The sequence below is a fragment of the Entelurus aequoreus genome, linkage group LG08 (assembly GCF_033978785.1).
Source record: "Entelurus aequoreus isolate RoL-2023_Sb linkage group LG08, RoL_Eaeq_v1.1, whole genome shotgun sequence".
NCBI classification, from domain to species: domain Eukaryota; kingdom Metazoa; phylum Chordata; class Actinopteri; order Syngnathiformes; family Syngnathidae; genus Entelurus; species Entelurus aequoreus.
Genome location: NC_084738.1, coordinates 16,927,961 through 16,952,724, shown reverse-complemented (window position 1 = coordinate 16,952,724; position 24,764 = coordinate 16,927,961). Strand labels below are relative to the sequence as shown.

Sequence of the window (24,764 nt, the reverse complement as noted above, 5' to 3'; positions counted from 1 at the left end):
ACCCCTTAGAGTTAAGAACAATTCTCAATACATTTACGCAATACAGGGTACAAAATGCTTGGTCAAGTGATAATTGTTTAGTCAAAAGACTGCTTTACAGTTGTGCACTTCGCATTACTAGAATTATTACTCAAACTTAAAATACGTTAGAACTTGCATATAAATGGAGGGAGAAATAATGCGGCTTAAATTACATTAAACATACACGGACTCCTCTCGCTGAGCTACTCTGTACGTATTTACTATTTATTAGCTTTGTGTGTTATTAAGACAGCGTTGCGAGTTAAGAATAAATGTTAAATAGTAAAACAAGTAGCTGGGTGCCTTCCATCGTTGCCTGGAGTAGCGAACTTAGCTAAAATGGCTACCTCGGTAGAGTATCGAGCAAAATATCGAGTCTTACCTTCCAGCAGGCGCTGAATGATGGAGTCGATGTTCAGTTTGTCGGCTTCTGCCATGTTATCCCCCAACTTTCGTCGTTTTTTTTTGTTTCAAATCGCTACGAGCCAAAAGCGGAGTAAGCGATAGCGTGCTCCTGAGTAAGAGTTAGCTCAACTAGTTTAGCGATAGCACTTAATCGGCTATCAGCTAGCTAGCTAACCTTGGGAAATAATGGGCAACGCAAATGGCCGTCTACTTGCGTTGCTCAATACGTAACAATTGAAATTTGCTTTAAAAAAAATCCACTCCAGCCAACGATTTCCCAAGCGATATCCGAATTCAATGTGAATTGTCGATGATTGTCGTTGCTCCTGCCGTAGCTTAGCACCATGCCATCGACAAAAAAAAAGAAGACTGAATGAAGGCTAGCTTGAAAGAAGGATGGGCGGAAGTGGTAGCGCCAGATCGCGCCTTCTTATTGGTCCGTTTTAGGAGGAGGCGGGATTAGCGGGATTCAATATTCGTTGTTTCCAACGTCTGTCGGCATTTACTCACATGAAGAAAATTGCGATTTAAAATCACAAACATTTGCCGAACCACCCTTTTCTTTGTTGGTTTCACACTGCCGGTATTAGTATTTAAAACATGCACGTCCCTTCTTCGTGAACCCTGCCCCGTTTCTATCGCGGGTTTGTTTGTTGTGCTTGAAAAGCAACACCCACAGAAGAAGAATGAAGGACCGAAGGAATGAAAATAATTTATGACCTACGTTGTTATGACGCAAATACCCGACCTTTCCCTAATACATATGCACTTGTCCGTATGTGGAGCCGTAGAGGATTTCAATCATCTGTTTGTGGAATGTGAGAGTGTACATGTGTTTTGGGAGGAGATCAGAGATTGGCTGATATACAAGGGTGTGGAGATGTCCCCATTCTCTATAGAAGAGATCAAATTTGGTATTTTTGTAAACGACTGAAACAAAAATGTTTGTCACATTATTATGCTACAGGGAAAATTTTAACAATACTGAAATAAACTGCAACAAAAAACAGTGCAATTAAGTGCAATACATTTTCATAACATGGTCACTACTGCATAGTTTCTCTTGTTACATTCTTATTTTTACTGTTATATTGTTATTGTTATTGTTGCTTTTTATTTTTATTTGTATTGTTGTATTTTATATTTTATTTGCATTTAGATAGAATAGAATACAAAGTACTTTATTGATCCCTGGGGGAAATTCAGCACCACAGTTCGCTCACAATAGACAATAATAATAATAAAAATAATATAATATATAAAATATATAAATAATATAAATATATTCTACATATACTCTACATTTAAGTGCAGTCAATTAAGGAACATAACATTTATACCACCATTATTTGCTTTTAACTTTTTAAATTCGACCTCAATTCTGTACACTGCTGCTGGAATTTAAATTTTTCTGAGGGAACTCTCCTGAAGGAATCAATAAAGTACTATCTATCTATCTATCTATCTATCTATCTATGTTGATTTAAAACCTGCATTTTCTAATTGGCTTAATGGTTTACAATTATCAATCAAATTTTGGAGAATGATTAATAGTACAAACGCCCTTAAAATTGACATCTCTGTTAAAAACATTTAAAGTGATTTAGGTACCCCTTTTTGTCTTTTTTCATTTTTTTCCCCCATTTTTTAAATTATATTATTTATTACTCTATGTGTATTTGCTTTTGTTTTCTTTCCTTGATGTTGAAATTAAGTGCCTTGACTTTTGTATGAATTATACATGCAGGTTTGTTGTTCAATAAAAAAAAAAAAAAAAAAAAAAAGCAAATGCACTTGTCCGTGCTTGTGAACGAGTGTAACGGCAATATGGAATGCACTCCCAACAGGTGTAAAAGAAAGGGCATCTTTATCCTCCTTCAAACCCGCATTAAAAGAACACCTCCAGGCAACTTCAACCCTAAACTATCACCCTCCCTTCCTCATCATACCTCTTCGGAATCCGAAGAGGTATGATGAAAGGGATTATTATTTACATTTGATTATTTACAATCCGAAATTCGGATTGTAAATAATCAAATGTCAATAATCAAATGTAGACACTTTTTCTTATATACTTTCTGATCTCTCTCTCTATGTCCACTATACTTGCTGTACATATCCTACACCCTACACCGTTGTCCATTTCTCTGAAGATGCAATTTCATTGATTGATTGATTGAAACTTTTATTAGTAGATTGCACCGTGAAGTACATATTCCATACAATTGACCACTACATGGTAACACCCGAATAAGTTTTTCAATTTGTTTAAGTCGGGGTCCACTTAAATTGATTCATAATACAGATATATACTATATCAGATTGATTGATTGATTGATTGATTGAAACTTTTAGGTTGCACAGTGAAGTACATATTCCGTACAATTGACCACTAAATGGTAACACCCGAATAAGTTTTTCAACTTGTTTAAGTCGGGGTCCACTTAAATTGATTCATGATACAGATATATACTATCAGATATATACTATCATCATAATACAGTCATCACACAAGATAATCATCAGAGTATGTACATTGAATTATTTACATTATTTACAATTAGGGGGGTTAGGTTTGGTTGTTATCATCACTTAAGTCATCAACAATTGAGAACAGAGAAATGGACATTGGAACAGTGTAGGACTGACTTGGTAGGATTAGAACAGCAAGTAGTGGACATAGAGATCAGAAAGCATAAGAAAAAGTATCTACATTAGATTATTTACATTTGATTATTTCCAATCCGGGGAGGGTGTTAGTTTAGGGTTGAAGTTGTCTGGAGGTGTACTTTTATTGCGGTTTTGAAGGAGGATAGAGATGCCCTTTCTTTTACACCTGTTGGGAGCGCATTCCACATTGATGTGGCATAAAAAGAGAATGAGTTAAGACCTTTGTTAGATCAACAATTAATTGTTGATGACTGAATTCAGTCAACCAACCAAACCTAAACCCAGTCCCCCCCCGTCCATATCCCACACCCCGGATTGTAAATAATGTAAATAATTCAATGTATATACTCTGATGATTATCTTGTGTGACGACTGTACTATGAAAATATATCTGTATCATGAATCAATTTAAGTGGACCCCGACTTAAGTTGAAAAACTTATTCGGGTGTTACAATTTAGTGGTCAATTGTACGGAATATGTACTGCACTGTGCAATCTACTAATAAAAGTTTCAATCAATCAATCAATCAGTCATCCACAGCCGCTTCAAATGGCGTATGAATTGTTCATGTCAATAAAGTTTGAAAGGCCAAAAAAATAATAATACCGAAATACCCGGATGTTTACTTACGCCATCCATTTAATACAAGAGAGGCTTGCGCGTCATCGATACATGAGCATGTTTGGATGTAGCGTCCATTCATTTTCAAGTTAAGCGATGATTTAAAAGCTAGTTTTAATGATGACGCTGAACACGGATTAGCGTGTGTGTATCGTATATTTGCACGTGTATAACACAGCCAACCATGAAGCTACTTCACAGGGATATTGAAAAAGACAACACCGGGTGAGTAGCCGAAGTTAGCCGAGGAGCTAGCATGAAATGGCTAACGCAACGTAGCTAGCCTGCGTGCTATTTTTTAACAGCTGATTCCCCCACGTGCCACGTAAAGTTTGTTGACATTCAACGCGAGCACGTAATATACGTGTAATAACCGGGAACACGCGTATTTATATAAAAAAGACGTAAGTGTCAACTAATAGTACAAATAATATCGAACCGCAAACTTTCGAAAGATGGCATCACATGTTGTGACGAGGGGTGTCAAATGCCATCCATCCATTTTTTCTACCGCTTGTCCTTAAAAGTTAACATACCAATAACACTATGTGTGGTAAAATTAATCTCTGCATTTGACCCATCCCAATGTTCACCCCCTGGGAGGTGAGGGGAGCAGTGAGCAGCAGCGGTGGCCGTGCTCGGGAATCATTTTTGGTGATATAACACCCAATTCCAACCCTTGATGCTGAGTGCCAAGCAGGGAGGCAATGGGTCCCATTTTTATAGTCTTTGGTATGACTCGCCCGGGGTTTGAAATCAGGACTTACCGACATACTTGCCAACCTTGAGACCTCCGAATTCGGGAGATGGGGGGCGGGGGGGACAGCCCTTCGAGCTGTCCTGGATGAAATCATTTTGGAACTTGCAAGCATATTTCTTCTTCTTACTCGTCGTCGCCATGTCTCTTCTTCGTTCCTCTGCTTCGTCTCCTTCTTGTTGTGTGTGCAGTTGTGCACTGAGCTCCAAAAGCCGTAGATGTTATTGTAGCGTCCCGGAAGAGTTAGTGCTGCAAGGGGTTCTGGGTATTTGTTCTGTTGTGTGTATGTTGTGTTACGGTGCGGATGTTCTCCCGAAATGTGTTTGTCATTCTTGTTTGGTGTGGGTTCACAGTGTGGCGCATATTAGTAACAGTGTTAAAGTTGTTTATACGTCCACCCTCAGTGTGACATGTATGGCTGTTGACCAAGTATGCCTTGCATTTACTTGTGTGTGTGTGCTTGAAATCAACATTATCATTAAACCAGTTAAAGATCATACAACGTGTCAGCATTTCTTGACATCTTCGAGTAAAAACCATTGTTAAACCCGTCCAACGCTACATTATTATGTGACTGGGCCGGCACGCTGTTTATATGGAGGAAAATTAGACGCCTGGACAGCATGCGACTGTTAAGGGGTGAAGGTTTCAGGTGAGAGAGGACGCTAAAGGCAGTGCTTTTAAGGCACGCCCCCAATATTGTTGTCCCGGGGGAAATCAGGAGAAATTCGGGAGAATGGTTGCACCGGGAGATTTTCGGGAGGGGCACTGAAATTCGGGAGTCTCTTGGCAAGTATGCCTACCGATCTCAGGGCGGACACTCTAGCCACAACGGGTCGCGGAGAGTAGGGATGATACTCAAAACCGGTTTTCCCGGTTGTTTGATAAGAAAAGAACCGAGTCCTCGGACTCGAATCCCTTTTTGAGAACCGGTACCCGTTATCGAGACCACTATAGTAAAGGAAAAGAGTTGATTCTTTATTCGAATCCCGTCCCGACCAGAAATGCTCCGTGGGACATCACAAGAAATGACGTCACGTGGCTCAGTCATTAGGCGCAGATAGCGAAAGCAGGAAAACAATGGACGGGAAAAAGCGCTCCAAGTTGTAATAAAGTTCAAAACAAAAGCTATCATCCATCGAATAACTTTACTGAGAGATTTTAGCAGGGTAAAACACATGACGGACACTTTTACGACCAACCGGAAACATAGCAACCAGGCTAGCAACGCACCTCCTTTACGGCAGCTGTCGCAACCTTCTTAAAGCAACCGCAGCACATACATATATATACAACATATATCTCCCTTTTTTAACTTTTGTTTTTCTTTCCTTGTAAACGTTACAAAATCACACTGTATATGTGTTGTCTGTCTAATTATAAATAATGCAGACGAGGCGTGTTGGCTGAGTTCTTGACGTTTACTTTCACAGCGTGGCAACATGCAACAACACTTTTCGGGGCTACCGCGCATGCTCGTAACTCCCGTTGCATGCTGGGTAGTGTAGTTGTTATATTCTCTCGCTCATAACATTTTTCCCCCTATAAAGAAATAATGTTAACTCAATAAAGTGTATTTCTTTTTTTAGCTTTAACTTTTCATTTTTTAGTATTGTAACCACATTTGCAAAGAACTTTTCTCTTCATAGAATTTTCTTTCAATAAAGAAATAAAGTGCAAAAATGTCAAAGCATCATAACAAACAGTTATGTCAAATAGCAGAAGAAGTGCACTTTTTGGAGAGCTGTATTATTTTCAGTTTTGTGCCCAAGGGACTGATTTTATTTAACACTATATTATTATTTATACATCTATAGTGATCACAGAGACAGGTTGTTTTTGTGTTACTGTATATATTTGTTTCTCTGAAAAATCCTACTTAATATACTTTGGGTAACAACAGTCAATATTTATTTATTTTATTTTATTTAATTTTTTTAGGTGGGTAACAGTCAATATTTATTTATTTATTAGATTTTATTTTTTTTATTATAAAATAAAAGTGAGCTTTTGTTACACCAAATATTGTGTGTTTTTTTCCATATACAACAACCTATCTGGACTCGATAAGAGAATCGATAAGGAATCGGTTCGATAAGAGGATTCGATAATAGGCTCGAACTCGATAATTCCTTATCAAACATCATCCCTAGCGGGGAGTGCTGGAGCCTATCCCAGCTGCACACGGACAGAAGTGCGGGGTACACCCTGGACAAGTCGGGTGTCAAATTATAATTTTTTAATCAGTTTAATCACATTTTGGAATTTGGGTTAACCATGAATAATCACAGATGGTTACTCACTTGCATAGTACACATTTGCTTAAGAAAGGACCCCAATATTTGTACACAAAAGCAATTGTATTATCAGATTGTCATCCAGGAATGTTTTTAAACGTTTTACTCGAATGCATGTCATTTATTTGCATGCCACTTGGTGACAGTTTTAAGTAAAGTTCTTTTAAGGCTGTATTTTGGAGTGAAATTTGCCAGCGAGCACACCAGTCTGTGTCTCCTCACTCATTTTAGTTTTGACGTATGCATTGATCTCATCAGTGAGTGTATAACGGCTAAGGTAAAACGGCTTGTACGGTCCGAATAAATTGCATGATGTATCCAAGAGTTGCGTTAATTTTTGTGATTAATCACAAAGGTATGATTTTGACAGCCCTGGTTGTGACACATCATGGCTCACCTGTCTAACATCTTTCTCAGCCAGGTGACTCTGATGCCAGAGGAAGCAGAGGACATGTGGCACACCTATAACCTGCTGCAAGAGGGTGACAGCTTGAGGGCCTCCACCATAAGGTACTGACGACAATACAACTATTTTAATGCCCTACAGCAGGGCCGTTCAACTGGCAGCCTGTGGGGTCAAACCTGTCAAAAGATGTCGGACCAGTCTGCAAGTTCCGTTCATTATTTGAGAGCAAATTAAGATTTTTGCAGCAGATTCCTTAACACACCAGAACGTTGTTATGTATATGTATGATCCTTTGACTTAAGTGTTTATTTTTCCGTGGGTCCTTGAAAAACAGCAGTGGTCTTTTGATATGCCAGATGTTTGACATATTTTCTGTGTTTTTTTAATGACTATGTTACCTATTTGGTGAATGTATGGCAGAACCTTTATTAAATATGAAGGCCCTGAAAATGTGCAGTGTTCCTTATCAATCCGTTCCAAAGGATCTGTCGAAAATCAAAACAATTTTTCCCAAATTATGCATTCGATACACTAAAATGTTAACTCAAAACAGTTTTATATGGAGCTATTATAGTTTATCATGTAGATGCAAACATTTAATATCGCTTTTACCTTTTATGGAACAGTCTTGTTGGCAAAGACGGCGGTGAGTGGCAAGGGAGAAAGGAAACCACCTCCATGCTTCACTACGCCATCTCTTTCTTGAATTCAGCAGTGTTTTTTTCCTCACCTATTTATCAAAGTGCTGGCACTCTTGTTATATCCAAGACCGCAAGGACAATGACTGTGTGCTCACACGACTTTGTTTACATCAACGGATGCATTAGCACGCATGCGCAACAGCGCTTTACTGCACGTGAAGGGCTACACGATTTTGAGAAAAAACCTAATTGCGATTTTTCTTTCTAAAATTGCGATTAAATTTGTGAATTTCATATTTTGTACATATAAATGCATGAAACTGCGAAAATAACTAGTGAAGCAGGCATGTGAAATATTCGCGAAAATGCAGAAATCCGCGTTTTAAAAAATAATTTTCACGTCAAAGTATCACTTTCGCATTTTTAAAAATGAAATATTGTAGCTTGTAAGGACAGGAGTCGAAGGAGTAGTGTCAAAAGATGAAGCTAATTGTTTCAATGAGATTCAGACTTTGATTTCTTATCAGCAATTGCTCAATATATATACATCCGCGGCTTCTCAGCGCAACAACACACAACACCTCAAATGTGTCTCGTGAAAATCCGTCCGACCGGAACTCTCTAACAATAACAAAAGTTCCGTAGGTGAATTATGTAAACCCACCACGATATCAAAATAATAGAATCCAAACAATATTTGTTGAACGCTTGCCTCACCCGCAGGTACTCGCTGTTTCTCTTGCCTAAACGCCACACTGAATTGCAGGACAGAGCGCCGAAACGCCCTCGCTGCATAGTTAGCATCATCTAGCTTGCTTACTTCTTGTTGCCTGCATTCACTCTTGAAGGCTGTTTACTTTGATGCTAATCATATTTGGATGATTACAATCCGAACACTGTTAGTTCCAAACCAGTTGTAGTTCTAAAGTATTTAATAGTAGCCAGCGAGAAAATATATTTTTGACGTGACTGATTGTAAACAGGTCATAATACCGGAAGTATATTACCCGAGGGGGCGTGGCTACTGGATAGAGTTGCCAAATGGGAACGTTTTGTAAGTTCTTTACATGAATGTTATAACATTTTACATAACATTTTAAATATTAATAATGTTGGTAAATTATCTACTAAAAAAACTACAAATTCTGTGGTACATTACATGGAACATGTAAGTGTAAAAAAGACAGCCAAAATAGTTTGGTAGATGAGAATAAATCTAAAGGTAAAATATAGTTTAGAAATTCACCCAATTGCAGATGATATTGTCTTGATTTACCAAATTTTCTTCCGGGGCTGGCGTGGTAGCACTTGGTGCCAATTTAAATTTTCCTCTTTTTTTCGTCAGTTTTCCTCTATTTTTTTAATGGGTACTAACATGTTTGGTGAAGGAAGATATGTTACTTTTAGACGGTCAAACAACACATTCTTGTCTGAAGGTGCCACACATGACAACAATATGCAATAATTTACTTTAAAAAATATTTTTGTTTTATGCAGACAGACGTAGAGCTTTTGTCTACATTATGCTCTTAAACGAAATAAATAATAGATACAAACTATACAGTGTTTATAATGTAATGTAATCATAATATATAATAATAATAATGCAAGTACCCATGTAAAAGGATATAAACTTTTAATTCTCATTACTGTAGAATTGTTTACCTTTGTACTGTATTGGAAAGTAAAGAACTTTGTTACCCTGAATAAATAAACAAACAATGTACTCATTTCTGTAAGCAAAATTAAATAATAATAAAAATAATCTTAAAGTGCATTTTTTAACAGTTGGAAAAACTAGGTCGGACATAGTCTTTTTGTTTATTGCTTTTACTGATCAAGGCATTCTCGCTCGTTCTTCCATGTTGATGTGCTCATATTGCCTATCTGATTTGAAGCTGAAATATTCTCACAACGGGATATTTGGCTTTGTAATCATATTTTTTCCTCCCAATTTGTGTTACTTTGCAGCACTTTACACTGGCGAGTTGCAAGACTTTCTGTCTGTGTTTCCTGTGTGTGTAAAACTGGCGCACTGCTATCCACCCACCAAGACAAAGGCCCAGTGCCTTCAGTTAATTCTACTGAGACAAAGAATGTGAAGCTCAAAATTTCTGATTGACGAACGTGTTTGGTCACTCAAAAAAAAAAACTCAGCCTCTTGCGTTACCGTATCGCACTAGTTAAAACTTCGATGATGATTCGATGTCGATTAATCGTGCAGCCCTACTGTTGTGAATCTCGCAACTTCCTTGGTAGCTCCTCCTACCCGTGCGAGCAAGTTCAATTTCTTCCATGAAGGTGCCAGTGCAAGACCAGACCCTTCACAAACTTTGTAAGACATATGGCTAGACCTAATCTAATCACTGTGGTGCGTTCAGTGACACTGTGGAAACACAGACTCTTAATTAAGGCTCTTGTTGACATGGACTTTCTTTGGCCCAATAGTGGCTAATTTTGCATTCAAGAAAAAAGCTCAGAGACTGAGTTTGACTAGTTTTTGCACACAATGTTTAATCGTAGGAAAACCAAGACCGTGTACGGAAACCGAGGCAAACTTGCGGTGACAATGTACTTCGAAAACCGAGTTACTCGTGTAGTTGGATAGCCTAAATCAGTGGTTCTCAAAACTTTTTTCACCAAGTACCACCTCAGAAAACACTTGGCTCTCCAAGTCCCGCCAAAATGACCAACATTAAAATACAGTACCATAGTAGGCCTAAGTATTTATTTAAAGCAAAGTGGAGGTTTTATTTAAAAAGTTTATTTAATATTTTTTGTCCACTGTAACATTACACACAGTTTGAATATTTAATTGATTCTTTGGCGTACGACTAGACAAAGCTTGCGTACTACTAGTTTAATCACTGACCTAAATCATTAAAATGTGAGTTAATATAATACTATGCTCATTACTTTGTTTTGTTGTCGTTCTTTACCTACAGAAAAGTACAGACAGAATCCAACACCGGAAGCGTGGGCAGCTCCAGAGTTCGGACTACGTTAACGTTGTGCGTGGAGACCATCGACTTCGACACACAGGCCTGCCGGCTGAGAGTAAAGGGGACCAACATCGAGGAGAACCAGTATGTCAAGGTCTGTTTGGCTTTTATAATGAGGACTAGTTTCCTAAATCCGTTCAAGCACAACTGCTTCCTTAAATAGGCACAAACCCATTTACACTACTCACAACAAGAATGTAAACAGGTTATTTAGTGCCTTCTCATGTGGCCTGCTATGACAATAAAGTGAAGTGAAGTGAATTATATTTATACAGCACTTTTTCTCTAGTGACTCAAAGCATTTTACATAGTGAAACCCAATATCTAAGTTACATTTAAACCAGTGTGGGTGGCACTGGGAGCAGGTGGGTAAAGTGTCTTGCCCAAGGACAACGGCAGTGACTAGGATGGCGGAAGCGGGGATCGAACCTGGAACCCTCAAGTTGCTGGCACGGCCACTCTACCAACCGAGCCATACCGCCCCAAGTTCCTTGAATGCTTGTAAAAGGTTTAGTGTGCTCTGTCAGGAGGAACAATATGTTTATTGTTGTGGTTGACTGGTGCTGCATGAGCAATTACACACCACTACAATCGGCAGTATAACCAAAGTAGTGACACTTCCTTCACTCCTCAGATGGGGGCGTACCACACTATCGAGCTGGAGCTCAACAGGAAGTTCACCCTGGCTAAAAAGAGCTGGGACAGCGTAGTCTTAGCCAGAATTGGTAAGCAAACAGCTAAGTTATGGTAATGTAATTAAAATTGTTAAAGGGGAACTGCACATTTTTGGGGAATTTTGCCTATCGTTCACAATCTTTATCAAAGACATGACCACAATTTGATTTTTTTAAATGCATATTAATTGTTAAATAAATTTGTTCAAAAGTCAGCTTACAATGGAGCGTATTGGAGCCGTTCAATTCTGCCTATAGAGCCCCTAAAAACATCCAAACACATCCATTAGGGTTTTATATACCTGATGTAAGTATGTACTGTATGTAATGTAGCAACAGGCACATTTATAATAACATTTAATATTAACTTATTTTGATCATTTTAAACATACGCTGAGCATTAATTTTAAAAACGCATCACAACTTTTTTTCTTCATCACTGATTTCTGCTCACTGCAGACTTTATGAGAGCCAACAAACATAATAAAACATCACTTACTGTACAAGGGGAGCGGGGACACAAGCGCTTTTTGTGTCGCCCTCAGCAGTTCCAGGTCCTAAAATGGCTGTCAAAGTCTCCCAACTTGTCGGATTATATTCTCAGCCATCTACTTCTCTGGTGAGAGACATGATTTATGATCTACAATAAACTTCTAGGGAGTTTAAGGAAGCAAGAAAGAAGCAGAGCACTCGATGATGTAAACATAGGGACACACGGTAGTGATCACGATGCCGCTATAAATAGTTTGTCTGCGTTAGAGCGTATAATAACAATATGACTAATAACTGGTTAATATTTAAAGAAGCAGACCACTCAATGATGTAAACATGGGGACACACGGTAGTGATCACGATGCCGCTATAAATAGTTTGTCTGCGTTAGAGCGTATAATAACAATATCACTAATACTTGGTTAATATTTAAACCAAGAAATGTAAATGGAGTTTTTTGTCGCTTTTTGAATGGTTATTTATCCATTTAATGTGCGGAATAATGGAGCTGCTGTCGGCTCCGCTCTAAGCGGACTTTTCTTTACGTCTATTTAATATTAATATTAAAAAAAAATAAATCTGTCCGTTGTCATGTTTTTCAGAATGATTGTGAACGATAGGCAAATTTCCAAAGAAAGTCCAGTTCCCGCTTAAAGGAGTTCTATTATGCAAAACCACGCAAACCACTTTTTCTGTCTGTTGGTACTTTTGTATGTAGTTGGGATCCCCATAAATAGTGAAAATGGGAAATCAAACAATATGGTGGAAATATTTATAAAACATTCAGGAGCCGTTAGGAGTTTGAGACAATTGTGATGTATTTTGTCTAAGTTACATCTTTACCAGTTATAGTAGAGGTTTACCGGAAGAGCTTTGCGCGAGCAAGTCCACCATTTTTATTCAGTTGAAGTCAGTTATTTCTTTATCTTGAACCTTTTGTGGGGCAGACTGGCTCGTACATTTTTACACATTAAACTTTTTTGTTTTTTTTTACATGAAAATAATTTTAAGTTATATAATGTATAAATGGATGTATAAAGTGTAATATGTTTGGGAGGGTTCTAAACTTTTTATGGCTGTTAAGTAGAGGAGACACATACATCAGTGTGGATCAACCTTAGCTTCCTTTTTCAACTTACATGTAAGCAAATACGTCACATTTCTTTGGAATCAAAATATGTAATATATGGATACATATTTTGATTCCGAAGAAATAGCCATTGTTGAAGGACCGGAATTGACGCTGTGGCGAGTTGAAAATTAAAGCTAGCGTTGATCCACGCTGATGTCCGTCCGTGCCTCCTCTACTTAGCGATGCACCGAAAATTTGGCCTCTGATAAAATACCCTGCTCACCAAAACCGGATGTTGTGATGATGTATCCACTTCTGCTGGCGACTGCGTCTTTCCCCGCGCTCACGAATGAGGAAGCTCGCCGAAAGCTGACGAAAAAGTTACTTTCAGGTCGCATTGCTGTTTAGACTGAAGTTTAAAAAGATCAGATTCCAATCGGAATTGGACTACTTCCTAATGTGGCCTGAATCGGGTGTGAAAAGATACGATTTGAAGCACTTTAAGCATTTAGACAGGCTAAAAAATCAGATCCGTTTCACTTGAGGGCAGAAAAATCCGATTTGGTGTGCAGTGTAAACGGGGCCTTAGATATTGTGTACACAAATTAATTTTATGAAGCAGACGGAAACCTAATCAACTTGTAGCTGAAAGCAGAATGGCTAATGACTAAAGCACTGAAAACAGCTGAGTAGTTCAGTTTTTTTTATACAATTCCTAACTTTCTTTTACACTTATATTAAAAGAGCGCTTGTACGTTTAATGAAGGCCACAGTTTGACACTGGAACGGATGAATTCACTTCACAATTCCAAATGGGGGGAAAGATCAACTTTGAAGTGTCACAGCACAAAGTGAGTTGACCGTTGTCCTGCCGCAGATGAAGCGTGCGATGCCACGCAGAAGGCAGACGTGGCGGCGGTGGTGATGCAGGAGGGTCTTGCCAACCTGGTGCTGGTGACGCCCGCCATGACGCTGCTGCGTGCCAAGGTGGAGCTCACCATTCCTCGCAAGAGAAGGGGCAGCTGCACCCAGCATGAGAAGGTAGCTAGATAGGACTTCCATTTAGGAGATGGTCACATTTTTGAGAGTGACTTGTGTCTCTGCAGGCTCTGGAGAGATTCTACGACGCAGTAATGCAGGCTATACTGCGCCACATTAATTTTGATGGTGAGACGCTTTTCATATACGACTGCCGCCTTGTCAAGTTGTCATCTTTATTATTTAACGCCTTCTTCCTCAGTGGTCAAGTGCATCCTGGTGGCCAGTCCTGGCTTTGTGAAGGACCAGTTCATGACGTACCTTTTTAAAGAGGCCGTGCGACAAGACAACAAGCTGCTGCTGGAGAATCGACCCAAATTCATGCTGGTCCACGCATCATCCGGTCACAAGTACTCGCTCAAAGGTTGTATTATATTATATTACTTTACATTAGGCAGTCTCGTGTGCTTAATAGAACCAAGTTCAAATGCTCTAATCCAACATATTCAAACAAATCTACCATTGCCAGTTTTTAAAGATGCCAGTAGTGCATCGGAAAATCTTCCAGCGGATTAAGTCTTGTAATAAAACATTTTTTTCAAATGTATGTGACCATATTTCATAGAAAGACGAATCTTACAACAACTGCATGATTGAAATAAACTGAAACTGACCTGAACTGATCTCACATTTCGATTCGATTCCTATTCTAGTGGTGACATGAATCAGAATCGATTCTCGATTGAACACGATTCTCAATTCAAACCAATTCTCGGAATATATTATTTGGGTTAAAAATATAATAAAACCTTTCAAAATGGGTTAAAAACCCTCTTCTTGGCTTATGACGTATATGTGCGGAGAGTAAGCACCGAGATGGCCTAAAAAATACATATCTATTTTAATTCATTTATTTATCAATTTTTGAAAATTATGAATAGATTTTGAAAAAATAGAATCTGAATAAATCACGATTGGGATGTGAATTGAATTTTTTTCAGCACATCTAGTATTTTACATGTATACATATCTTAAGAAATTATTTTGTCATTGAAACATTTTTCTAATTATTTATATTTTACTTTTTTTCCCCAATGATAAAAATGTTTTTTTTTTTAAAACAATGAAAATAGTGTAGTAGGATTTTTTTACTCCCATAATATATTTAGGATAAAAAGAAAAGCAAAAATAAAACTAAGTATGTTTAAAAACACAGTTTTTTTCAAATGTAAAATAATACTTTAGGGGGATTAAATACAAAATATGTAAAAACAAATGTATAAATATAAAATATTGTTTTATTGATAAAAATAAAACTTTTAGGACGTGCATTTATTAAGGCCTTGAAATATTATTATATGCTAGTCTCTTTTGTTTATTGTATATTTCTTTGAATTCCGTTTTTATGTATTTCCCAAGCAACTGTAGCACAACTTTTTTTTAAATTTCCCCTCAGAAATCCTCTCGGACCCCACAGTAACAAACAGGCTGTCTGACACCAAGGCTGCTGGAGAAGTGAAAGCCCTGGAAGACTTCTACAAGATGCTCCAGCATGAGCCTGACAGAGCTTTTTATGGGTTAGACAAGTCACCATCATGCAGGCTGACACAAATAATCAACTATTGTCTGCTTCCTCACAGGGTGGCTCATGTGGAGAAGGCTGCAGACGCCCTCGCCGTCGACACTTTAATGATCAGCGATAAGCTGTTCAGGTAGGGGACACGCAGAAGAAGTCTTCACATGCTAGGACGCCTGCAAGCTACTATTTGTCTCGTCTGCGCAGGCATCAGGAAGTCCCTACCAGGGCTCGCTATGTCCGCTTGGTAGACAAAGTAAGAGACAGTGGCGGCAATGTCAGGTAAGAACTGTCTATTTTGTCCTGAGCCTAAAAGATGGGATTGGTGCAAATGTGTGTTTGTTTCATCTTCACGCAGAATATTCTCCAGCCTTCACGTCTCGGGTGAACGTAAGTCGCACAGAACAACAAGCCTACTTTCAAATAACTCATTTGCATTTTTTTCAAGATAGAAGCATAAAATTGAATGCTAACTTCCTTGTGGCTTTAGATGAAAGTTGTCCAAACTACGGCCCGCTGACATCTTTAATTTGCCCTGTGAGACATCATGACTTTAATAAGGACTCTTACTCACAGGGAGATTGCATTTATTTAAATTTTGATGCTGCTATAATGTTGCCATCTTGTGGACAACGTGTAGTTCAGGTCAATGATCTTTAATTGCTCCATGTGCACAGCATATACCTCTATGACCCAATCTTAATCTTATTTAGTCATGGTGCAAAAAAAAAAAAAAAGATATATATATATATATATATATATATACACACACTATATTGCCAAAAGTATTTGGACACCCTTCCAAATGATCAGAATCAGGTGTCCTAATCACCTGGCCTGGCCACAGGTGTATACAATCAAGCACTTCGGCATGGAAACTCTCTACAAACATTTGTGAAAGAATGGGCCGCTCTCAGGAGCTCAGTGATTTCCAGCGTGGAACTGTCATAGGATGCCACCTGTGCAACAAGTCCAGTCGGGAATTTTCCTCGCTCCTAAATATTGCAAAGTCAACTATCTGCTTTATTATAAGAAAACGGGAGAGTTTGGGAACAACAGCAACTCAGCCACCAAGTGGTAGGCCACGTAAACTGACAGAGAGGGGTCAGCGGATGCTGAAGCGCATAGTGCAAAGAGGTCACCGACTTTTGCAGTCAGTTGCTACAAAACTCCAAGCTTCATGTAACCTTCCAATTAGCTCACGTACAGTACACAAAGAGCTTCATGGAATGGGTTTCCATAGCCGAGCAGCTGCATCTAAGCCATACATCACCAAGTCCAATGCAAAGCGTGGGATGCAGTGGTGTAAAGCACGTCGTCACTGGACTCTAGAGCAGTGGAGACGCCTTCTCTGGAGTGATGAATAACACTTTTCCATCTGACAATCTGATGGACAAGTCTGGGTTTGGAGGTTGCCAGGAGAACGCTACATTTCGGACTGCATTGTGCCGAGTGTGAAATTTGGTGGAGGAGGAATTATGGTATGGGGTGGTTTTTCAGGAGTTGGGCTTGGCCCCTTAGTTCCAGTGAAAGCAACTTTGAATGCTCCAGGGTACCAAAACATTTTGGACAATTCCATGCTCCCAACCTTGTGGGAACAGTTTGGAGCAGGCCCCTTCCTCTTCCAACATGACTGTGCACCAGTGCACAAAGTAAGGTCCATAAAGGCATGGATGACAGTCTTTGCAGGCCAGTCAAGTTCATCCACACCAGAGTCCTGACCTTAACCCGATAGAACACCTTTGGGATGAATTAGAACGGAGGCTGAGAGCCAGGGCTTCTCGACCAACATCAGTGTGTGACCACACCAATGGGCTTTTGGAAGAATGGTTAAAAATTCCTATAAACACACTCTGCAACCTTGTGGACAGCCTTCCCAGAAGAGTTGAAGCTGTAATAGTTGCAAAAGGTGGACCGACATCATACTGAACCCTACCTATGGGTTAGGAATGGGATGGCACTTCAAGTTCATATGTGAGTCAAGGCAGGTGGCCAAATACTTTTGGCAATATAGTGTATATCCAACCAACAGAAAATGTCAACAGACATGGTGTCACATAACACAACCTGCTCACTGAACTTTGTGGAAATTATAATAAAAAAAACGTCCACTCAACATAAAAAAAAATCTAAATTACACCCATTAAAATCCATTACAAATCATGATGGGGAAAATGCAAAACACTCTCCACACTTATCCATGTTTGGAACATTTTAGCTGCTTGCTATTTCTGAATACATTACAAAACATTAAGAAGGTTGTCACGGAAGTAAACAAAGTAGAAGTCGAACTTTCACATACTCTTAGTATCCAATTATATTAATTATATATCCATTATATCAAGACAATATGTACACGTATGTAGAGACTATATATATATATATATATATATATATATACATACATACATACATACACACACATATATACATATATAATACTGTCCTAATACTAAAACATACAATTTTTTGTTGTTGCCCCTTTCATTAGAACTGACTCAGCTGAGCGGTGTGGCAGCCATCTTGCGCTTCCCTATCGCCGACTTTTCAGAGGGAGAAGACGACAGCAGCTCAGATGACGATTGATGATAGAAATATTGCTGATTAAAACAGACATAAATTCAATATTGACTCTTTGGGTATTGCAGTAATATCAGGTGCAGTCTGCCCGAAGAAACATTTTCAAAATGACAAAGCTACACAAATAGCGACATATTTGTTCCTCCCCAGCAAAAATGTCCCCCCACATTTCTGTTCATATTTATCTTTACACAAACCAAGCATTTCTAATTATTGATTTGAATTTAGACTGATTTTCCCATTCAAAGCATGCAGCAAGAGTTCTTAGTTTTTTGCATTGAAACCCATGCTACTGAAATGATGCAATGGAAAAAATGTATACATATATGTATACACACACACACACACACATTACATTCATGGTTTATGAGTTTGCTACAGTCAGTTGTTTATATATCAAATGCCTCTTAACTGCCTGAATTAATCAGTTTACAATACATCAAACTTATCTTTAGGCCCGTTATGAGATTCTGTTAGTTTTAAAATGACCTCTCATGATCGTGAATAATTAAAGTACCAATGATTGTCACACACACACTAGGTGTGGTGAAATTTGTCCTCTGCATTTGACCCATCCCCTTGTTCACCCTGTGGGAGGTGAGGGGAGCAGTGGGCAGCAGCGGTGCCGCGCCCGGGAATCATTTTTGGTGATTTAACCCCCAATTCCAACCCTTGATGCTGAGTGCCATGCAGGGAGGTAATGGGTCCCATTTTTATAGTCTTTGGTATGACTCGGCCGGGGTTTGAACTCACAACCTACCGATCTCAGGGCGGACACTCTAACCACTAGGCCACTGAGTAATTATTCATCAACACTGTCCAAAACATTGAGGCACTCGCACACACAAGCAACTTTGGAAATTGGCGGACGTCTCAAAAAGTCTCTCGAAATGCAATTAAGTATATTTTATAGACTCAATGTTGATATGCTCATGTGTAGCATTTGAAACTAGTAATTCACAAAAAAGTAACCAAACCAAAGCAGTACCACTCATAGATTTCAAAGTGGTGGATAAGCCTATATTTATTTTATTTAACAGAGTAGATAATATTGGACATATACAAAATATGTAACTGTTAGATTTTAGCCAAAGGCTAATTTCGGTGTTTTCTCTGGGCAGGTTGATCATGCAGCAACAGAGTACTAAACAAGTTAACTAAACATGGTAACATTTCAAACAAAACGACAAGGGAGGCTCAACTTGTTTCTCTTACACCAAATGAAATAGAAAACCAGATAAAATGTATTTTTGTGCATTACTGTTAGGAGTGAAAGTTTCACAAATAAGAGTACTAGTTATAAAGCATATTTGTTGGTTTGGAAATTTCAAGTGCTTTCAAACAATCAAACATTAATTGAATTAAAAGCAAACAGTATAAATAACATACTTATTTAGCACAGCTAAAAAAGTGTTTTCAGCCTAGATGTAAACATTAAGCATATGAGAAGATGGTGAAATAGGGAGTCTCATGACATAAGTATGGCTAAATAACCTGAGTTTTTTTTCTTCCAAAATTATTTTAACAACCCCACTTCATGTGATCACAAACAAAACCACTTTGCGGAAAAGTATTACAATAATGTGACTGTTGCAGGGAGTTGTAAAATAAACATACAGTACGTACATTTCATAAACATGGATTTGATCTCCTCTGTTCCTCTCTTGACCTACAGTATGACTAGATGTGGCTGCTTGTGACCAGAAGCCCTGCCCACCTGTCAAACATTTGACGAGTTGGGGTCATAACATTTTGACAAAACAGACTTACCTCTCACATGTAACCCCTTTTCAGCACGTAGACCAATTAGTCCAGATCCAAATCAAAAACCATTACACCTGGACTCAAATCTAGAGCCCTGAGTGGCTTATTTTGATCTCGACCTGGACTAGTGTGGTTTTCATGCTGAAAAGGGGTCAAATGTGTATTGCAGTTTAATCAAACTACAATTTTTTCTTAATGAATACAGTCCAAATTTTAGAGGTACAATATAGGTAAAATTTGTATTTATTTTTTTAATGTGGTCTAGATGTAACGGAGTTGTGTGTGGCTGGACCATGTGTACTTTGGTTAAAACGCACGAGCAGTGCTGGTTACTGGGTTTATAGCTCAGTAGCTAGCACACTCACTTGTCTCATGCCGGTCGACCAACAGAAGCAGGGACTGAACCAAGCGGGTTACAGTAGTGCCGTGACCCGGATGAGAGAGCAGTTTAGGTGGACTAATGTGACGGAAGTCAGCCAGGGTGCTGGGCCATGTGTAAATTGGTAAACGTCACTCCCTGACTACCTTAAGAACATTGCTGGTTGTCAGGTTTGTACTCTGGCTTTTAGCTCAGTGGCTAGCACACTCATGCTGGAGAAGTTAGATTCAAGTCCCGAGCAGAACAGAAAATCGGGGACTGAACCAGGCAGGTTACATACACTGTGCGCTTGTCGGAAATTTGACGAGTTGGGGTCATTGTTCCCTGACAGGTGGAGGTCATAAATTCTAACAGTAACTTGCTATACTTCTTTAATGTGCCTTTATTATATTTTCACAAATATAACTAAGGTTTCACAATTCAAACTGTTTCCATAAGCTGTGTGTGTGTGTGTGATATAAGCCCGATTTGAAAAGCCCATATAGAGTATATTTTGTTCTGAACCTGGACTAATGCGGACAAATGGATAAAAGATTTAACAATTTATTTTTATACATATTTAAACATTCATTTTTTTGTTACAATTATTCATTGATGACATTTCAAGTAATAGGTGTCTGGTATCAATCACCAGTGCTAAAGTGCCTTTTAATACTTATGTCCATTAATTAATTTACTTCTAAATAAATTAGATTTACTGAGTAGGACACTGGTAGTTTTTAATCCAGGTCAGATCCTCCAGAGTCCCCCAGTGCAGGTAAATGATGGCGCAAATAACCATGACATGCATGATCTGGTGGCTATTCCCCCAGTTGTCAAAGAGCCCCGGGCTGAAACGCTCCGGTATCTGGATGACGTTGACCAGCCCACCCAGGACAGCCAGCACTTCCATGATGGCAAAGAGATGCAGAGAGTTAGGGCTGCCCACCCCAATGCCGTACGCCCGAAACACGAAGAGGCTCAAGCGGAACAAGGCCTGCCACACAAAAGCCTGCAAACGCAGCACGTTGGTGCGAGCCGTGGTTGCACAGTAGATCCCGTAGGCCGACAGGAAGATGTAGACCAGCATGGCAGCCTGCTGCACAGTCGGGAAGCACAGGAGTGTGATGTGGATGATGGGGAGAGCCCCTAGGGACAAAACATGTTTTTCCTCAGAGCAGTCAGATTATATACAACTACGCTCCCAGCATAAAAAAGGTATGACTTCCCCAATTAATTTTAATAGTTTTTTTCTGCACTTACCACCTAGAACAAGACTCATTTTATAGATACTATACATTTTTATCAATTACTGCCAAATTGCAACAAGCTGACAGTTTTGTTTCAAAATTATTCTAATCCAAATATGAAATAATTGAGCCAACAGATGTTTCTTGTGCCAATTCTAACTAAAATGTAAATTTAAAAAATTATATGAACTGTTGTCAAAAATACAATCTGAAACTAATAAAAACAAAAACACTGATAACAAAATACAATTATGTACATTTCATGAATTCATTTTAGCTTGTCATATATTAAATATTTAAATGAAACCATAAACATAATGAAACTGCATTCAGATCACTAAAAATTAAAATGTATTTAATTTTGGCACAAAAAGGGGAACAAGTCAAAATTGTATGTAGGCCAGTTTGTTTTAATTATGTAAGAAAGTAAAATAAACTGTTAAACCTATTTAAAAAAAAAAATGGAACTGGACAAATACTTCCAGTATTTTCCCCCACATTTTCATTACATCAAAAAGCTGCAGCTTCACCTTGGCGTTGGTAAAAGTCTGCTAAATTTTAAATCATGCCTCACACCTGTATGGTAGAAGGTTGTGGCCGTAAGCCAGCGCTTCTCAAATATTTTCTGTTACGACCCCCCCCCCCAAGAAGAAATTATTTCCACTGCTATTTGAGAATGACTGCCATAAGCTAAGAAGTTGGTCAACTTTGACAGTCAATGAACATATTGCGAGGGAGGCGTTAGACGCTCGTTTGGTCCCACTTTATTTATTTTTAACTTGAGCATTATGCTTAATTTATCATGTAAATGGGGAACACAAGTCTTGTGTTAAAATATATAAACATCCCATAAGTCAACATCTAACTGAAAGTAAACATTGTACAGTAAGTGATATGTTCATAGTTTGTATTTTATTTTTTTTCAGCACTTGGTAAAACTGCTACATAAAGCGTAGTGTTTTACATGGATCTGCTTATAAGAGTCCAAAACTTGTAGGTCATCCTCTGTATATTCAGACTCAAAAATATAAAGTTCTGGATCATTTATCTTAAAGTTGACATCGTTTGCGCTCACCATGTGTGCCATGATTAGTATTAGTAAAAGGAAATAGCGAACATTGTGATGCGCTCTGTTATCAATACGCCACAATAGTGCTTAAAATGACCAAAATACAGTAATTACCTATGAATGTGCATGTTACATTACAAGTACAGTGCAGGCCAAAAGTTTGGGCACCTTTTCATTCAATGCGTTTTCTTTATTTTCATGACTATTTACATTGTAGATTGTCACTGAAGGTATCAAAACTATGAATGAACACATGTGGAGTTATGTACTTAAAAAAAAAGGTGAAATAACTCAAAACATGTTTATTCTAGTTCCTTCAAAATAGCCACCTTTTGCTCTGATTACTGCTTTGCACACTGTTGGCATTCTCTCAGTGAGCTTGAAGAGGTAGTCACCTGAAATAGTTTTCACTTCACAGGTGTGCTTGAAGCTCATAGAGAGAATGCCAAGAGTGTGCAAAGCAGTAATCAGAGCAAAGGGTGGCTATTTAAGAAACTAGAATATAAAACAGTTTTTTTCAGTTATTTCACCTTTTTTTGTTAAGTACATAACTCCACATGTGTTCATTCATAATTTTGATGCCTTCAGTGACAATGTAAATACCGTAGTCATGGAAATTAAGAAAACGCATTGAATGAGAAGGTCTGTACTGTACTTATGGCATGAATATAAAAAATGCATTGTTAGCCACCTCTTGCCAACATTTAGTTATGATTTAGAAAGCATTAAAAAAAGACAAAGTCTTGTCTCCTACAGGGATTGTGAAAGATAGACAATTCTAAACAAAAAAGTGTTCACCTTTGATCATATGATTTGTGTTTTTAGTTCTCATTTAATTTGCTAGCAGCGATCACATGGTTCCACTGCCTTTTTAGGAAGCATCTGCGGTCCTTAAAGATAGACCAGATGTGGTTCCTTACACATGTAAGACATGTATTGAGATATTTTTCCACCTACCCAGAGTGCTGACCAAGCACACACCAAACATGTCGAGCGAGAGCAGGGTGTCGTACACGTGCTCCCCTCCCACATGGTTCATGAACACGTGGTAGACCACCGAGCCCACTGTGGGGCTGAGGCAGGCCAAGTAGTGGACCACGCAGATCCAGGCGCTGTCCACCTCTCTCCAAGGGATGCTGAAGGGCAGGAGAACCAGGAAGAGGAAGAAGGGAATACCTGCAGAGAAGATGCAGGCGGTCATTTGTTTGGAGCGGAACCAAGCAGGCACACATGCATTAATACCCTTTGCTTCCTCAGTAAGAGTGTTAGACCTAATTAACTTAAGGGATGGTGAAGGAGAAAATGGAGCAGAGGCTGACCCACCTAGAGTACTTGACACTTCAGCATGGTGCAACCCATAACATGCCCAACATTATTCTTTGTAAATGCACATGTTGGACATATTTGGCTGATTGTGCAGTTATGAACTTAAGCAAGGAGCGGTCAGCTGATAAAGAGCCGGTTAACAGTGGGATATTTCCAGAACGGGGATTCACAGGGCAGATTAGAGCTAATACCCCATATCCTCATTACACAGCTCTGTCAAGTCAGCTTTCAAACGGTCACAAGTGAGAGTACAGTGGACATCTGCGACAAGGTGAGCATCTTTTAGTGGATGCATGTTTAAAAAGACAGAAAAGTCTCACCATGAGTGTAGATGTTGCCCAGCTCATTATGCATGTAAAACAGGCTCCGCAGACACTCCTGAGCGGTGGACACTGGGCGGTAGCCCGTCAGGACATACTTGTTGAATTGCAGATGAGATGGGGTTTTGGTGAAGTCCAACAGCCGTGGCCCTTTGCGAACCATCATAAGAACTTCCCTGCTGGCCACATGCAGCATTCTTAAGAGAGGCCGCACAAGACCCCGACGAGGGCAAGACCTCTGCGACTGCCAGCCATCCCTGCACAGGTGTAATTGCGGCAGGCAGCGCAGGCAACCTGTAGCCCTGGTTGAGCAGCATGCTTGCAGTCCGGCCAATCAGCACGCCCTTCTTACTCTTAAGGATAAAGCTGCACTAATCCTGGCAAAAAGCCACGCGCACTACTGCATCCGACTCTCGTCTTAGCAAACAAATCCATCGCATTTTAAATTTCTTATTTACAAACAGAGAAGTATTAGAATTAATC

General features: G+C 39.0%; 3 protein-coding genes across 3 annotated transcripts in view; 1 reads left to right on the top strand and 2 right to left on the bottom strand.

Moving 5' to 3' along the window:
- Positions 1-829, bottom strand: part of ppp1cab (protein phosphatase 1, catalytic subunit, alpha isozyme b) — a 15,216-nt gene extending 14,387 nt beyond the window's left edge. The window contains exon 1 of the mRNA XM_062055729.1: positions 404-829. Coding sequence (XP_061911713.1) covers positions 404-458 — 55 coding nt within the window. The 5' untranslated portion in view covers positions 459-829. The remainder of the gene's footprint in view (positions 1-403) is intronic.
- Positions 830-3,694: 2,865 nt separating this feature from the next.
- pelo (pelota mRNA surveillance and ribosome rescue factor) lies at positions 3,695-19,843 on the top strand. Its single transcript, XM_062055725.1, has 12 exons — positions 3,695-3,944; positions 7,191-7,283; positions 10,766-10,916; positions 11,457-11,547; positions 13,938-14,101; positions 14,167-14,227; positions 14,301-14,462; positions 15,495-15,615; positions 15,679-15,750; positions 15,822-15,896; positions 15,973-16,004; positions 18,106-19,843. Exons 1-12 carry the CDS (start codon positions 3,904-3,906, stop codon positions 18,198-18,200), a joined length of 1,158 nt encoding a protein of 385 aa, XP_061911709.1. The 5' UTR covers positions 3,695-3,903; the 3' UTR covers positions 18,201-19,843.
- Positions 19,844-20,325: 482 nt separating this feature from the next.
- On the bottom strand, positions 20,326-24,579 carry LOC133655500 (progestin and adipoQ receptor family member 4-like). The gene is made up of 3 exons (XM_062055727.1): positions 24,282-24,579; positions 23,593-23,811; positions 20,326-21,465 (listed from the first exon to the last, which is right to left on the bottom strand). Exons 1-3 carry the CDS (start codon positions 24,475-24,477, stop codon positions 21,032-21,034), a joined length of 849 nt encoding a protein of 282 aa, XP_061911711.1. The 5' UTR covers positions 24,478-24,579; the 3' UTR covers positions 20,326-21,031.
- Between the last annotated feature and the right edge of the window lie 185 nt (positions 24,580-24,764).

Coding starts and splice junctions, on each gene's coding strand:
- pelo (XM_062055725.1), top strand. CDS start 3,904: ATGAAGCTACTTCACAGGGATATTGAAAAAGACAACACCGG. Junction 11,548..13,937: donor CGTAGTCTTAGCCAGAATTG/GTAAGCAAACAG, acceptor GTCCTGCCGCAG/ATGAAGCGTGCGATGCCACG. Junction 14,102..14,166: donor GCTGCACCCAGCATGAGAAG/GTAGCTAGATAG, acceptor GTGTCTCTGCAG/GCTCTGGAGAGATTCTACGA.
- LOC133655500 (XM_062055727.1), bottom strand. CDS start 24,477: ATGCTGCATGTGGCCAGCAGGGAAGTTCTTATGATGGTTCGCAAAGGG. Junction 23,812..24,281: donor GGGCAACATCTACACTCATG/GTGAGACTTTTC, acceptor TCTTCTCTGCAG/GTATTCCCTTCTTCCTCTTC. Junction 21,466..23,592: donor GTGCTTGGTCAGCACTCTGG/GTAGGTGGAAAA, acceptor TTTTGTCCCTAG/GGGCTCTCCCCATCATCCAC.